Source organism: Monodelphis domestica, chromosome 1 (assembly GCF_027887165.1).
Source record: "Monodelphis domestica isolate mMonDom1 chromosome 1, mMonDom1.pri, whole genome shotgun sequence".
Classification (NCBI taxonomy): domain Eukaryota; kingdom Metazoa; phylum Chordata; class Mammalia; order Didelphimorphia; family Didelphidae; genus Monodelphis; species Monodelphis domestica.
Window position 1 is genome coordinate 421862764 of NC_077227.1, and position 14136 is coordinate 421876899.

At 40.5% G+C, this 14136-nt stretch overlaps 1 protein-coding gene across 8 annotated transcripts in view; it reads left to right on the plus strand.

Annotated features, from left to right (window-relative positions):
* Positions 1-3150: 3150 nt before the first annotated feature.
* DAB2IP (DAB2 interacting protein) overlaps positions 3151-14136 on the plus strand; it is a 332379-nt gene continuing 321393 nt past the window's right edge. For 7 of the 8 annotated variants that reach the window (XM_056812051.1, XM_056812048.1, XM_007474585.3 and 4 more), the window contains exons 1-3: positions 3151-3264; positions 4726-4938; positions 6400-6692. Coding sequence is in view for 6 of the 8 variants with exons in the window: in XM_007474585.3 (XP_007474647.1) it covers positions 6653-6692 (40 nt within the window). In the remaining 2 variants the exon portion in view is untranslated. The remainder of the gene's footprint in view (positions 3265-4725; positions 4939-6399; positions 6693-14136) is intronic. The other variant, XM_056812052.1, reaches the window with a different exon arrangement.

The window sequence follows — 14136 nt, forward strand, 5'->3', positions numbered from 1 at the left end:
ACCAAGATTTCTTTGAACACTAATAGTCTATATTCTAAGTTGCCTTTCAAGTGTTCAACCTATTAGTCTGTATAACAGACATTTTATTAATAGTAAAAATAAATTAGTAAACAAGGCCTAAATAGTCTAGAGTTCTATTTTCCATTTCCAAAATGCCTTTCTTGGAGGCAAGAAGATGCACTAGATAAAGGTTCAGGTGACCAGAATTTCTCAATCCCTAAATCTACTGTCCAGACTTCTTTGGCTTTCTACTACATTTTCTCTGCTAATCACATTAATCTTGAATTTAAAACCACTTCCAATCAATTACTAATTAACCACCATTTCTTTACCCAAAATGATAAGTTACAGCTGTAACTGATAGTATCCCTTTCTCAAGCTTGCTCTGTCCTGCCACAAAAAAAATCTTGAAACTGCCCCAAAAGACACTTTATTGCCCAGAAGTTTTTTCTCCCCAGGCACAGATCTAGCTAAACTGGCCTTCTCCAGCTTCTAGTGGAGAACAGCTGAAGAGATTACGTACACTACAGTGAATAATAGAACAAATGATGGAGAATGATTGATGAAGGAGTTGTGAGAGGTTTTGAAGAAGAAAGAAGAAAGGCTCTGGAGTTGGAAATGTCATATGATCATCGATTTAGAGTTTGAAGAGACCTCGGCCAATGCTTCCTTTTTACAGATGACCAATCTTGGGTTGAAAGAAGTGACTTGCCCAGGATCATGTAGCTATTAAGTGTTATTTCTTACTTCAGATCTAGTGCTCTATCCTGTATATATTGCCACTGAGAAAAGAGCTTAGAGATCACAAATTCAATTCTATTTTATGTTGGAGAAAGTGGTCAAATCATTTGATCATAGGACTGAGTAGCTTAGTTTTATACTGTCAATAAGATATGGTCAGGTTTTGAACTCAGACCCTCTGATCCTAAATTTAGTAGTCTTTCTACCAATTCACCTTTCTCTGAGAGTCTTGGAAATGTTGTAGATTATCTGAATCTGGAGGACTAGATAAGATAAAATAAGAGCCACTAGGGCTCTGACAGTCTTAAAAGTCTATATTCATTTGATATGAGCAACACATGCTGTCTAAAGGCTTCCAAAGGATCCCAGAGGTTATGGCAGTACCATTGACTCACTGGGTAACATTAGGTAAGTCACTGCCCTTTTCTAAGCCCAGAACTGCTTATCTCTGAAATGAAAGGATTGAATTAAATTGACCTCTAAGGTCCCATCCAGATTTAACATTTTGGATTTTCAAAAGCTTCCTAGCTTTAAGTCTTTCTATTATGAACTGACCCCTCCCCTCTGCTTCTCTCAACATCTGTGTTGCAAGTAGGGGGAAAGAGGCAGAATATGCAGGAAATGGTATAATATCAGTAGCTATTTATTTATCATTTACACTGTGCCCTCATTTTCTACTAATCCAATTAAATGTCCCAAAAGAAGAGGTATAGTTTCTTTCTGTGGGGAAAACAGCAATCTCTTTGCCCCCCAAAATGTCAGAATTAGACTAGGAGGGGGAGCATGCTTAGATATCTCTGGGGATCTCTGGGGACCTAATCTCTGAGCCTCTCCAATTGCCTGATTTTTGTGTCAGTCCATTCATCCTCTTGTTCATAGCCTGTCCATATTTGAACAGGTGGTTCCAACCAGTCTGGGCACTTCAAAGCAGATGCTTCCCCAGTGAAGCTGGCTCCTTCTCTCCCTGAAATAAAGCTGTCCCTGATATCTCTCTTGTCCCCTATAACCTATTATCATTGAAGGTCACAAGGCTGCTGGAGTTGGATTCTGTGTGCAATGAAAAGCTATCTTATATTAGGAGAAGAGAACTTAAAAGAGTTGGGACTGGGGGTCCACATGCCCCAATGTCTTGGTTTTATTTATTTTTTACCAATTACATGTAAAAACAAATTTCCACATAAGTTTTCTGAAGTTATATGATCCATATTGTCTCCCTTCTTCCCTCCCCTCTCCCAGAGCTGACAAGCAATTCAATCTGGGTTATACGTGTATTATCACACAAAACATATTTCCATATTATTCATTTTTGTGAGTGAATAATATTATAGAACCAAAACCCCAAATAATATTCCCAAATAAACAAGTGAAAAACTGTATGCTTTCATTTGCATCCCTACTCCAACACCAGCATGTCCTCTATAAGGACAAAGAATAGACACCAATAAGATTCAATTCAAATAAATTCCAGTTTATAATGTACCTTATGATTTGCAAAGTACTTCATATTATTTTCATATTTGATTCCCAAAACAATCCTTTGAAATTACTATTAAATATTGGTTCCAAGGCAAAAGAGCCTTAAGGGCTAGGCAATGGAGGTTGTGACTTGCCCAGGGTTACACAGCTGGGAAGTGTCTGAGACCAGATTTGAACCTAGGGGGCTCACAATCCACTGAGTCACCTAGTTTCCCCCTAGCTCTATTTTTTAAAAATTAGGTGTATGTTTTCCTTGGAATGTGGAACTTTCAGTAAGAAAACTCCCTCTACTAAAGAATATCAGTACCTGCTCTGCAATGTTCTCTGAGGGCATTGAAGGGTGGAATGACTCATAAAGGATTGTGTGTGTGTCAAGAGAAGTCATGCTTTCCAGACTTCAAGGTTCCTTCCCTAATCATTATGTCATCCTACCTCTCAGGTGAGTATCAGGTTATTTATCATAATTCCCATTTTACAGATGAGGAAATTGAGACTCAAAAAGGTTATTTGCCCAAGATCACATACATAGCTAGTTACATAGTTGCTACTCTTATTTCCATTTTAAAGATGAAGAATCTGAAGCTTGAAAAGGTTAAGTGATTTGCCCAGGATCACATAATTATTAAATGTCTCAGTCAGTAATCAGACCCAGGTCTTCCTGACTTCTAGTTCTAGCTCCTTCTCTACTATGCCACACTTTCATAGCTAAACCTTGCCTATCCTACTCCCCTCTTTTATTCTACGCCATTTTTTATGAGATCCATAGGCATGGGTCTTCAAACTATAGGCCTTGCTTCCAGAGTAGGTAGGATTCAGTAGTAGAGAGAGTTATTATCTTTCTCATTATCATCATAATTCACATTCATATATGGCTTAGAATTATAAAGCATTTTCATCACAATGACTTAGAGAAAATAGAATGCTAGTGATGGACAAGACAAGTCTAACCCTTTCACTTCACAGAGGAGGAAACTGAGGCTCATGAGGGAAAGTGATTTGCTTAAGATCACACAGCATGTCAACAGCAGAATCATGATGACAGCCCAGGTCTGTTTCACACCAAAATGACTCCCTAGCTGTTTTTCCCAGGCAGCTAATATTAAGGAGAAAGCAGGGTAGTAGAGCACTGAATTGGAAATCAGCAGAATCAGGGGATTTCTCCTCCTAGCCCTGACATCAAGTCCCTATGGGACCTTAGGGCAAGCCATTTCCTCAGTCTATCTTGGATGGCAAATCACCATTTAATGGGGAGAAGGCCCCCCCCCAAAAAGATGCTTGTCAATTGTCCAACTGAATAAAATAGAAAAGAATTTTGGATTTTGGTTCTTAGAACATACAATATTGGAGATGAAAGGAACTTTAGAACATAGATCGCTAGAAATGGAAGGGTCCTTAAAGAATAGACTTAACGCTAAAAGGAAACTTAGAATATAAAACGTTATTAGCATTAAAAGAAATCTTCAAAGTTCAACTTGTCCCCTGATTTTACAGATACATTTTTTTGCCTTCCTTCTGGCAAGTAGAGAAGATGTGACAGAGGTAATCTGCGGTACACAGTTGATTCCTTCCCCTTCCTAGCAGCTAGGTTGGGAGGGATGAAGAGAGGCCAGACAGGGGCAGGAGGGTTTCCTAAATCCTAGGCCCAGATGAGCTGAGGACAGGCAAGAGGAGCCTCCCCCAGCCACTGCATCAATCACATTTGGAGATGCAGTTGAGCTTGGATAATAGGCAGCCAGGCTGGAAAAATGCCTCTGTGTAATTAAAGCTGAGGAAGAATGTGGAAGCTGGGCTGGGGGGGGGGGGAGAAGGAACCTTCTCGTGTGGGCTTTGTTCCACGTAGGCGGCCGGTGGCTATTTTAGGATCAGTCCGAGAGATGATTCTTAAACAGACAGAGCATTGCAGCAACTCAGCAGCCCTTTTGCAGGAGAAACCACTCCCTCCCAAATGTTGAGTTAACCTCAGGGGTGGCAGGAAATGACTTGCCCAGGGTCATACAGAAAATCAGTAACAAAACTAAGACCAGAAACCAGGTCTCCAAGCACCCTATTCACGGTCATTACATTATTACATTATCCACAAAATCAATTCCTGCAGTGATGAAGGGCTGTATATACTCACATGAAAAATATATATCATTCTAAAAAGTCATATTAAAAAGTGTCCCTTGGAATGCTCATGTATATGAGTGTATATAATCCTTTGGGCATTTGACAGCCTTGCCTATCTCCAGTTCCCAGATCTAAGGTTAAATTAATTCTTCATTTTCTTCTTTAATTCAAACAAGGATGTCAGAGAAGCCTCTTCCCCTGTATGTCCCTAGGGACCTTTCCCATTTCTTCCTAATCCACACCAAAGTCTGACAAGAGCCAGTGTTTCAATTAGAAAGAAGAAATGGGATGTATTCATCATGAAATCATCCATTTAAGGACTGAAGGAACAGAAAACTTTTCCCCCCACTCCATCTATACCCTTTCCATTACAAAGATTTATTTTTTTGTTTCTTCCAGAACTCCATGAGATGGTCCTGCTCTGGTGCCCTTAGAGCTAGTCTGACACAGAAGAAAGTGGTCCACATTCTAGCCCTGCTTTTGCCATTGACTTTTGCTGTGTGACTCTGGGAAAGTCATATTTCTGGGTATAATAATCCCTGCCTTGTTTTACTCAAAGGGATCCTACTATGGTGTAAAGATCCCACAGAGAACAGATGCCAAAGTGAGCTGGTGAGTTGGAAGTTGATGTAGAAGTGAGGTATTATTTATTACAAGAATAACTTTAAAGTATATGAACATGTTGGGGGTGATTGTGCAGTGGAACACTCTCCTTTCCCCCTTTTCCTTCCTTCCTTCCTTCCTTCCTTCCTTCCTTCCTTCCTTCCTTCCTTCCTTCCTTCCTTCCTTCCTTCCTTCCTTCCTTCCTTCCTTCCTTCCTTCCTTCCTTCCTTCCTTCCTTCCTTCCTTCCTTCCTTCCTTCCTTCTTCCATTTGAGATGCAGTCGCCAAAAGGTATAGCTACAGAGTTGCAAAATGGCAGAGCTAAATGAAGCTTTAGGAGATACAGTGTTATAACAAAAGAGTTGTCAGAAAAATTGCTGGATTTAGGGTCAGGAGACATTTATTCAAATCTTAACACATCTGATACACATTACTTGTACACCATCAACCAAGTCATTTATCCTCCTTGAGCCTCAATTTATTCATGTGTAAAATGGGGATAATATAATTTTGGTACTGTCTATCTCATAGATTATGAGGAAAGTACAGTTATAATTACAGTCTGTTGGAGTTGGGAGAGACCTTAGAGAATTGACTGTGAAAACAGAGAACACAGACTCTCAGAACTAGCCAGAAGAGACCTTAGAGAGAATCTACTCTAACCTGTACCTGAACAGAAATCTCTCTACAACCCTGGAAAGAAGTCATCTAGTCTCCAACTAATATTCCAGGGATAGGGATCCAGCATATTCTCCCTTCTAGACAGTGGTACTTCTCCAGAGCTGGGTCTTCCAGTTGAGCTCTTCCTCAGTCAGAACCAGGACCAGTCATTTGTGTACCTGAGCAAGTTTTGCAAATCTAGAAGTTTTAAGCCTTCATTCTAACACATGCAGCTTGGCTTATCATAAAATCAATCTCCATATAGATAAGGATGGTAGGATTTTCTGTTATGAAAAATATGTACCTTTATAAAGTCATATTAAAAAATGTCCCTAGGTGTGTTCTCTCTCCCCCCTCCCCTTTCTCCCTTACTCCCCCATATGTGTTATTCCCTGGGAATTTGTCTGCCTTGCCTACCAGGGTACTCAGAATAAGTCCCCCCACCCCTCTCCCCTTTTCAAATATTAGTCCTACTCTTTCTTTCTTTCTTCTTTCTTTTTCTTTCTCTCTCCCTACCTTTTTTCCCTTCCTTCCTTCCATCTCTTTTTCTCTCCCCCTCTTTCTCTCTCTCCCTCCTTCCCTTTCTCTCTCTCCCTCCTTCCCTTCCTCTCTTTCTCTCTTTCTTTCTTCTCTCTCTCTCTCTCTCTCTCTCTCCTTCATTCTTCCTTCATTCCTTTCTCTTCCAATATAATCTCTGAAAATCCTTGAGACCATAGGGAGTCCCAAAGCCCAGCCTGCAGGCCCTTCCTCAGAGGGCCTTCCTATTTTAGCTTCTCTCTGTCAGCTCTGATCCCACTTCTAATGTTTCCAGCCTGACTGTAGGGGAAAGGAAAGAAAAAAAAAGGCTACTGCTACTTTAAATATACTGCATTAAGGAGAAGGTTGGAAAGGGGCCTGCGTGCAGTGAGACCTAGTCATCTAGTTGGAAAGGCAGTCGGACTGAATCGAAAAGGAGAAAGCCAGTTTCTCTCGGAGGGAAGCAGGACTAATTCATAAATCAGGTGAAGCTGGGCCAGGCCACTGCTGGCTTTGTGCATGGAGAACCACATGTGGGACCTAGAGTGATGGACCCAGACTCCCTCTTAGATCAAGGCGACTTCCATGGTAAGTAGTGCAATCTCACTCCTTGGGGGTTCGAAGGAGAAAGTGCTGGGGATGGTAAGCCTACTTCAGGAAGTAGAAAGCAGGGAGTTAGGCAGAGCAGGCTGGCATGGGGAGGGGGAGATGGAAGGAGGAAAATAGGTTGTTCTTAGCAGAAGGAATTGGCAGAGAGTACTGATGCACTTCACAGGACCTCCCCAATCTGTTTCTTTGGGAGCAAATGAAGGAAGCTCGCTGGGTGATTCCAGAGGACCACACAGTACTTAGCTTTGTATCCTGGACCCTGGCAGAGCACAGTGGATTTGGAGCAAAGGGACCTGGGCTCTTGTCTGGGCTCTTCTACCAACTCATTATATAACTTTAAGCAGGCCACCTTTAGGGAGTTTTCTCCTCTTGGGAGGAAAAAAAGGACTATACTAGGGAATTGATAAGATCACTTTCAACTCTCACATTTTATGTTCTAACACTCAATGTTCTAAGATCCTTTCCAGCTCTGACTTTTGGTATTCTTAAGTCTTTTCTAACTGTTTTATTTTCTAAGGTCCCTTCCAAATCTAAAGATTCTCCCTATTTGACACTGTGTCTTCTATGAGTCTAGAAGCCAGGCAACTTGACACTCTATATTATGTAGGCTCAGGAGTTGGGGGGAGTGGAAAGAAGGAAGAAAGGGGGGGAAGGGAAGGAGGGAGAGGGTTTGTGTTGGGAAGGTCGCTTCCAGCTTTGTTTTGGCAAAGAAGAAAAGGAAGCAACTTTCTGAACTCTCCCAGCCCTCTCCCCTGCTACCCCCCACCAAGAGAAAAGTGTGTTTGAGCACTCCCCTTTCTCCCTTACACAGAGCTCATTGCTGGAACACAATCCTGTGAGTAATTTAATTAGTGATATAACTGTAGATAAATTTAGATGGAGACGGGATGAATATGCCCTGTAATTAAAGTGCACAGTTCAGAACTGAAAGCATTCCCGGGGTTTACAGAACCACAAAATGTTGTGCGTTGTTGTAGGCTAAGTTGCTTTGGCTTGATGTAGTAACCAATTCCCAAGGCATTTGGAAAAGTTGTTCATGACCCTTGAACCACAGGCAGGTTTTTAACCACTCCAGATCATAAGATCACAAATTTAAAGCTAGAAGGGACCTCAGAGATTATTTAGTTCAAACTTCTTATTTCACAAATCAGAAAACCAAGGCCCAGAGAGGTGAAGGCTTTGAATTTTTAAAGCATACCCTTGAGTGGCTAGACAATCCGATATAGAGGAAAGAATACTATATTTGGAGTCAAAGGAAAGGCTCTTGAATTGCAACTGTGCTACTATGCAGTGCCTCAGTGACCTAGTTAAAGTCACTTCCTATGTTGTTGACCGCAGTTTTCTCACCTGTAAAATGAAGGAGTTGTACTAGATGGCCTCTAACTAATATTTTATATCTTAACATACATTTATTCTGAGGTCCTTTCCAAATCTGATATTCTATTCTACAGTTAAGGAAATTGTCAAAATATGTTCTAGTGCTCTCAGCCAACAATGACCAGCTCCTGTGGGCACAGGTGGCCTCATCCCCTCAGTTTGGATTGAAGCCATAGTCAGAAACCACCAGAGATTGGCTTCAGAGAAGCCTGAACCTAGGATTTTGAAAAGGAAAGAAGTACCCACATACACGTGCCAGGGTTATCACTTGATATTCCACACTGTCAGCCCAGACTCAGGCATGGTTAGGGTTGGACACTGCCCTTTATTTAAACTTTCCCTACTGCCTGCTGGCTCCTCCAGGCCTGTCTGGGCACAAAGTCAAGACTATGTTTCCTTCCTCCTAGAAGCTGCAGTATTCCAAGGGGGAGAGTCAGACTGAGGACTGGACTTTGCTACCACTGCCACCACCAAGGTTTCTGGGGCATACAAAGAAAGTAGCTGATGCCAGAGGAAAATGTGATTTAAGAATCTCTTGTTTTTCCAAGAGATTGTTGAAGGGAAGGCCTTCAGATCATCAGTGACTAGATCAGCTAGTGGCTCAGAGTGAATGGCTCATTCACCTTCCCCTGATCCCTTTTAAGACAGACAGGAAGACATACCTCTTCCAGAAGGATCATTAGAGGACATGAAGCAGAAGCCAAACAACCCTTCAACATGGATTTTTTTAGAAGGTATTCTCAAATGATTTTAAGTTGAACTAGTTGGATTCTGGGCTCCTGGCTTTGAGATTCAAAAACTTAGGGAAGGTTTAAAAAACACAACCTTTCTGTGATCACTGATCACTGAGTCAGGAGTCCCCAACAGAGGCATGAGAAATGTATCTTCATCAAAGAAAGGAACTTTAAGAAGAAGCCCCATCATGACCGTCATCAATACAGTTCACTGACTCCCCATGGACCACCTGGGCACATCCTACCATGGCAGCCAGTTCATAGGAAATAGGCTCCAAGGAATATAGCTGAAAGAAACCTTAGAAATTATCTGTAAAACAAAGGTATTGGACTACTTGATCTCTCAGGTCTCTTGGCTCTATATTCTCTGGTCTCCTCTAAGCCTCAGTTTCTTCATCTATAAAATGGCTGTTAAGAATCAAATGAGACAATGAATGGGAAAATGGTGAATATGTGGCTTCTTTTGCCTAACCTCATTGTGCCTAAATTCAAACATCTTCATATAATTCCTTAGAACCTGTTTTCCATTTGTTTCTGACCACTGCCAGCCAGTCTCTCTTTATCTAGTTTGCTGGCTTTATGTTTATTAGCTTCCTACTAAACTTCCCAGGGTTTTCTGATCTTGCTACATAAGCCCCAAACAATCAGATTCTTATACCTGCCTCCACCTCCCTAAGGAGGTAGATAAGTAACAGAATGGGTAAAGAGCTGGACAAAAAGTCAGGAAAACCCAACTTCAAATCTAGTTCTAGACATTTATTAGCTTTATGATTCCGGGCAAGTCACTTAGACTCTTCCTGCTTCAATTTCCTTATTTATAAGATGAGGATAATAATACCACCTGCTTTTCAGGATCATTGTGAGAATAAAATGAGATAATATTTGTAAAGTGCTTTGCAAATCTTAAAGTACTATGTAAATGTTAGACATTATATAAATAATAGTTATTACTTGGGCTATCTGCCAGACTGTAGCCTCTGTTTTCCAATGTGGAATAACAGTATTAGAAGAGTTGGTCTGGAGGCAGCTAGCTAGCTCAGCAAATTGAGAGACAGGTCCAGAGATGGGATAGCCTGGATTCAAATCTAGACTCAGATCCTTCCTATCTACAGGCCCCTGAACAAGTCACTTAACCCCCATTGCTTAGCCCTTACCACTCTCCTGTCTTGGAAACAATACACAATATTGATTCTAAGATCTAAGGAAAGGGTTTAAAACAAATAGTTGGTCTAAGATCATGAGAGCTAGACTTGGAGTTAAGAAGGCTCCTCTGGTGAGTGTGACACCATTCTTTCAGCCCCCCAGGTTCATGACTACGAAGCCACCCTTAACCATTGACTTACATATTCAATTAGTTAGTATATCTTTTCAACTTTACCTCCCAAACATCTTATGCATCCATCCCCTTCTCTTCACTCATACCACAACCTCTTTAATCCAGGCCCACATCACCTCTGACTTGGACTATGGCAATAGCCTTCTAATTGGTCTCCCTGCACCCTGCCTTTCCAATCCATCCTTCACACAGCTGCCAGATTAATATTCCTAAAGCACATATCTGACCGTGATATTCCCCTGATCAAGAGGCTTTCAGTGCCTCCAGGATAAAATATAGACTCCTCTGTTTGGCATTTAAAGTCCTTCACAGTCTGGCTCCAGACTATCTTTCTAGACTGATTATACATTATACTCCTTTATGCATTCTAGCTAAACTGCTCTACTTGCTGTTTCCTATACAAGACATTCATTCCATCTCTTACTTCTCTGCCTTTGTGCAGTTTGCCCTCTTTATGAGAAATGGCTCCCCTCCCTAACTCTACCTCTGGGAACCCTCAGGCCCCTCTAAGGCTCAATTCAAATGCCACTTTCTACAAATGTCCTTTTCTTAGACCCCAAACTGTTAAGTGTCCCACCTTGAAATTACTTTTTATGCATTTTAATATGTATTTTGCACTTACTTATCTCTATACATATTGCTCTCCTTCCCTGGTGGAATATAAGCTCCTTGGGGGTAGGGACTCTTATCATTTTTTTCTTTGTGTCTTTGGTGCCTAGTACAGTGTCTCCTACACAGTAGGGGCTTAATAAGCACATGTTGAATTGAACTGAGATGTAGGTATGACCGTGTAACTATGGGAAGATGATTTACTCTTTCCGAGTCCCAGTTTTCTCATCTGTAAAATAGGAATAAGAATACTTTCATGACCTACCTTCACAAAGCTGTTGTGTAGAAAGTAATCAATGAATCGTAAAGCACCAGAGCAATGTGAATTATTATTCTTCACTAACTCCTGGACATGACTCCTCCACATCATAACAATAATAATTCACATTTACATAGTGTTTTACATGTTGTCTCACTGGATCCTTATAACAAACTCACTTAGTCGAATTACAATTGGAGATGGAAAGGACTCACTACCTGAAGCCCATTCATGGTGCTCCTGACAGTTATCTAGCTTTCACTTGAAGACCTCCAGGGATGAAGAAGATACTCTCCCTCATCGCAGCACATTTCACTCTGGGACTATTTGCTTTGTTGGAAAGTCTATTCCTAATCTTGGAAATGGGAGGACATTGGTACAAGTCTGGCCTCAGCCACCCCCTAGCTGTATGACCCCCTGCAAGTCACTTATATGAACTTAAACGCCTAGCCTTTACTGTTCTTCTGCCTTGGAAGCAAAAATTAGTATCACTTCTAAGAAGGTTTTTTAAAAAGACAGGCTTACAGGCTTAAATCTTCCTCTCTTCAATTTCTGGCCATTGTTCCTAGTTCTACTCTTGGATAAAGCAAAACTACCTAAAAATGAAGTGGCATCCTTTGACAGGTGGTAGGTACTGTCAATAGCTGAAGACAGCAAGAAAAAGTACTAACTAAATCATGTCTTCTCAAGGTTGAACATCTTCCTTCAACATTTTCCCAAGACAATAGATTTTACCTTTCCCCATTCCAATTGTCCACTTCAGAATAGAGGGAATAGTATATCATTTTCCATTTTTAGGTAGGAACCATGAGGTTTAGACCAGGAAAGTCCCATTGACAAGATCACATGGAAGTTGGTGACAGCACTGAGACTAGCACCCTGTTCTTATTCCCCTTCTGCTCAACCTGCCCTTCTTTTAGTTTTTTACTTTGTGTTTGGGGAAAGTGAAGGGAGAAAGAGAAGATTCTTATTTATCTAGGAACCAGAGAAAATGTATTGAACAAATCATTAGGCAATTTGAACCATCTTTTCTTATTTCTTTCTTAGTCCCCTGAAATTCAAATACAGATGCATGGTAAGAGTGGACCCTATAAAGGCTAACTGAGGTTTGAGTGGAAGGGAAATCCTGTTGGGAATGGGAATATGGGATTGGCAAGGTCTTCATTGACTTTGAGGAAATGATATGGAAGTTGATGTTCTTGATCACACTAAGTCCATTTTTTCCCTTTCATTCTGGGTAGCTCAGTATCCATTTGGTCCCTGAATATAGCAGATAGGGCTATGGACACCTGGAATTAACGAGAAGACAAAGAAAGGCATATATATATATATATATATATTTTTTTTTTTTAATATACAAGTGGAAACTTAAGAATGGGGAATTCAATAAGGAAGCTAAAGATGGATTCAACCACATATCCAGAGAATCTTATAGCAGAAGGGAACTTTGATGTTAACCATTTAGGTTAACATCATATTGGAGATGTAAAACCTAACTACAAAACACTTTTCTTTCAGTGTTCCCTTAACTGGACAGAGAAATCACAAGCTTAGCAGACATATCATTGGATAATGTATAACTCTGTTATATATTTGGAATCAGAGAATTCCAGAGTTGGAAAGAACCATGGACGTTATTTAGGCTAAATCTTAACCCTGCAGAATCCCTTCTCAACAAATGGTCATGCAGTGATGGGAAAGTTCTTCAGGTTTCCTAATGTGCTTTAAGATAGTACTAATTATAAGGAACTTTCCCCTTAAAACAAATAAGAAATTGCTTTTCTGACCTTAGATAGCCCCAAGTTCAACTCTTCCATGAGGAACCTGAAATCCAGAAAATTTTTTTTCCAAGTCACATAGGAAGAAGGTAATAGAGCAACACCTTTACCCCAGATATCTGCCACCTTAATATCTACTCATAATGCTTCACATCTGAATATTATTTTGCTTTGTTTCCCAAAGTGTTTTTTCATTCATTCTCTTATTTGATGAGTAAGTATTATTATTCTGCTTTTTACAAATGAGTAAATTGAGGCCAAGAGTCATCTAGGAGGTACATACAGTGTTTAGAATTCTGTGACTAGAGTCAGAGAGATTTGAGTTCAAACTCGGCTTCAGATACTTAGTAGCCATGGTCAAGTGATGATCCCAGTTTGTCTCAATTTCCTCAACTGTAAAATGGGAGATAACAATGGCACCTACCTTGCAGGTCTTTTGTAATGATAAAATGAAATAATATTTTTAAAGCATTTAGCTTGGGAATATAGTAGGTGTTTTATAAATACTTATTCCCTTCCCCAGAGAATGGAAATACCTTGGCCAGTGTTGCATAGCCTCGGGAAACCAAGATTTGAGCTAAAATCTTCAGGACAAAGATTTCAGTGCTTTCCTTCCCACAAACCATTCTTTGTTTCTCTTCCTAAATTTGTACAGGATTCAAGAAAGAGAAGACAGTAAGCAATTAGGAGGGAAAACACACCTACATAATAGGACAAGAAATGCTTCCATGAGAAGATGACAAAGGAACGAAAAAATATTACTTCTTTCAGTCAGGAGACTCCAGATGTCTCAAAAGAGCTAATCAGGATCTTCATTGTTGCCCAAACTTCAGATGAGAACAAAGGAAGGAGTTTTTAAAATAGACACATATAGTGTCTGTTAATTACAGTATCATTTACAGCCTGTGCAACAACATCAGAAGCCCACGGGCACAAAATATTAAAATTCAGGATGTCATAGCTGAAAGAGACCTTTAGACCTCAGATCCCCTTAGAGCTGGTATTGAACCTGGGACATGACAGCTAGAACAGCAATTCAGTTCAGTAATTCAATTCAGCAAACGAAGCATCTGTTACGTGCAGGATCCTATGATTGGCATTGTGATACAAACTTTAAAAGTCGTGTGGTTCTTATCCTCAAGAAGCTTGTATGAAAAGGACTGGTGGGACAGTGAATTTAATGGCAGGGAATTGGGTTCAAATAATGGCTCTGATTTGTTAGGTACGTGACCTAGAACAAATAATTTCACCTCTCTGGGCCTTAATTTCCTCACTTAAAAATTGAGGGGAAGAGCCAGATGAGAGGTAGCATGTCATAATGTATAAAACA